This window comes from Varanus komodoensis, unplaced genomic scaffold, assembly GCF_004798865.1.
Source record: "Varanus komodoensis strain SLA01 unplaced genomic scaffold, ASM479886v1 scaffold93, whole genome shotgun sequence".
Lineage (NCBI taxonomy): Eukaryota > Metazoa > Chordata > Lepidosauria > Squamata > Varanidae > Varanus > Varanus komodoensis.
Genome location: NW_025336635.1, coordinates 994,962 through 997,711, shown reverse-complemented (window position 1 = coordinate 997,711; position 2,750 = coordinate 994,962). Strand labels below are relative to the sequence as shown.

The following is a 2,750-nucleotide window of genomic DNA, read 5'->3' as shown; positions in this document are numbered from 1 at the left end:
GAGAAAACTAAAGTACTTGGGGATAACTAACTGGGGTGCACGTGTATTGATATTGTGAACGCCCATGCCCCAAGCCACAAGGGCTTTCTCTATCCAAGGAAGCCAATCCTTGTGGCCTCTTACCTGCTCACAGGTACACTGGAGAATTTGAGAGGCTGTTCGCATGCCACTCAAGTCACAACACAAAGCTTTGTGGGGATTCCACTGTCTTGGTTTTTCAACCCTCAAAGTGGGCTTTAGTGGCAAGACCAAGGTGCTCTAGGATATGAAGCCCTGAATCCCTGCCTTTATAGCTGTGAAATGTATTCCTCATTGGTGGGTGAGCAAAATGGAGGAAGGCAGAGGCAACGGGGAAATGAGGAAGGGTAGGAACTGAACTGTTATGGGTAACAGTAGAGAAATGATAACAGATAAAAGACCAAATGATAAAAGCACATGACAAATATTTGGTCCTTTTTGGTGTGTATATGGTGGAATATATATAGCGGGCCAATATAACAGAATAGAGGTTTAATAAATAAAACAAAATCACACCCACGGGGGGAAAGGGAGAGGGAGAGGGAGAGAATTAGACAAAGTCATGGGGGATAGCCACCCAGACTGTTAATCAAGAGAACTAAATGTATCCTTCACGCTGAGCAGAATCGATTCATTACATATTTGGTACAGCTTTTCTCCTCCTGTGTTCACTTTCCCTAGCATGATTGTCTTCTTCAGGGAGTTTTGTCTCCTCAGGACATGCCGAAAGTACGGCAGCCCCAATTTTATCATATTTGCTTGTAAGGAAAGCTCTGGCTTGTTTTGATCCAGAACTCACTTGCTTCTCTTTCTGTCAGTCCAGGGTATTTACAAAGCTCCCCTCCAGCACCATGTTTTGAACGCATCAATTTTCTTCCTGTCGACTTTCTTCACTGTCAGCTTTCACACCCATGCACAGTGATACCAAATACTAATCTTTTGGAAATGCGTGCGTGTGAATGTATTTATGATGATGAGAATGATTTGGTTAAAACATTTTTATTCCCCCTTTCATTACCAAATCACTAAGCAGTGCACAAAACTCATTAAAGTAATTAAACTAAAATACAAATCCCCTGAAGCAATTTAAGTGTTGAAATCAGTAAGTCCTTGAGCAAATGGGTGGGTTTTTAGCAGGTGACAAAACATAGTCAAGGCTGGTACCTGTCACACTGCAGGAGGGGAGAGAATTCCACAGGTGGAGTCCCCCAACATGACACCTGCATGACCTGGTTGCCACCAGGAGTGCATGTGCAGGTGATGGAGCGACTGTTCATTGAACAGGTAGGCTGATATTGATTGATTGATTGATTTATATCCTGCCTTTTTCCTACAAAGGGCTCAAGGCAGCTTACATCATTCTCCTCCTCCATCTTATCCCCACAACAACAACCCTGTGAGGTAGGTTGGGCTGAGAGTCTGTGACTGGCAGCTGGCTCCATGGCCGAGCGGGATTAGAACCCAGATCGTCCCAGTCCCATGCTCTTAACCACCACACCACACTGGATATGGGAGGTGTTGCCTCAGGAATTTATCTTTTCACCTGATATCTTGAGTTTTTTAGCCCTGATTGTGGTTTGTGCAGAGTTCATGAATCTGACTCTATGACTGCATCTTCCCATTTCCATCCAGAGCTTTGGACACTGTTGGTTCTCATCTCCTTTTTCATCACTGCCCTCCTCTGCCCCTTAATCAGTCTCTTCTCCATCCTCCTCCAGGGCCTTATGGACAAAGACAACATGAGCACTTCCTTAGAGAATACTTCAGCCGCATCAATAAATACCAGCCAGTCTGCAGGCATAAGCTCCGTGAATGCGGTGTGCTCCACTCTGCTTCTCCTGTCTTTCCTAGTGGGGGCAGCTATGAATGGATTCTGCCTCTGGGTTTTGGGAGTGAAGATGAAGAAAACCGTGTATGCACTCTGGTTCTTCCACTTGGTTCTAAGCTACTTAATGGTCTGTGCCTTTCTGCCTTTCTATGCTATCTATGCCCTGCTTGGCTTCCATTGGATCTTTGGCACGGTTTTTTGCAAGCTCAGCACCTTCATCTTTTCCTTGTGGATGTTCATTGCAGCCTTTCTACTCACCATCATCAGCCTGGACCGCTGCCTCATCATCGGCAATCCCACCTGGACCCAGAACCACCGCTCAATACCTTGGGCAAAGAAACTGATTGCATGGACATGGCTGGCTTCCGTAGCTTTGAGTGTTGCCTACCCAGTTTTCCAGGAAACACTCGTAGTAGAGAAAGACAGGATTGTTTGTAAAAATCATTGTGCCATTTCCATTCAAGTGGTTCTCTTTCTCTTTCAATTCCTGGTGGCTTTTCTGCTCCCTTTCATCATCATTGTGGGCAGTTATTGCTGGGTGGGTCAAAAAATGAAGAAAAAAAGATTGGTGAAGACGGGGAAGACTTATAGAGTCCTTGTGGCTTCCGTGGGATCATTCTTCATCTGCTGGTTTCCCTTCCATCTCCATAATGGTTTACTGCTGATGGAAGTTCCAGAAATAATAGTACAGTTTCTGTGGCATATGATGCTCATCGGGGGTTGTTTAAATACCTGTTTCACCCCCATTCTCTACCTCTTTGTTGGAGAGGAATTCCAGGTGATCTTCAGGATGTCCATTCCCACTCTTCTCAAGAAAGCTTTTGTGGATGCTTCTGAGGAGGATGGCAATAATGAGGAAGAGGACCATCGGATTAACAATCCCAGAAGCTCAGGCAGAAGGTGA

General features: G+C 45.2%; 1 protein-coding gene across 1 annotated transcript; it reads left to right on the top strand.

Annotated features, from left to right (window-relative positions):
• The first annotated feature begins 1,242 nt into the window (after positions 1–1,242).
• LOC123017446 (probable G-protein coupled receptor 33) lies at positions 1,243–2,750 on the top strand. The gene is made up of 2 exons (XM_044418794.1): positions 1,243–1,302; positions 1,737–2,750. The coding sequence occupies exons 1-2, from the start codon at positions 1,243–1,245 to the stop codon at positions 2,748–2,750; spliced, it is 1,074 nt and encodes a 357-aa protein (XP_044274729.1).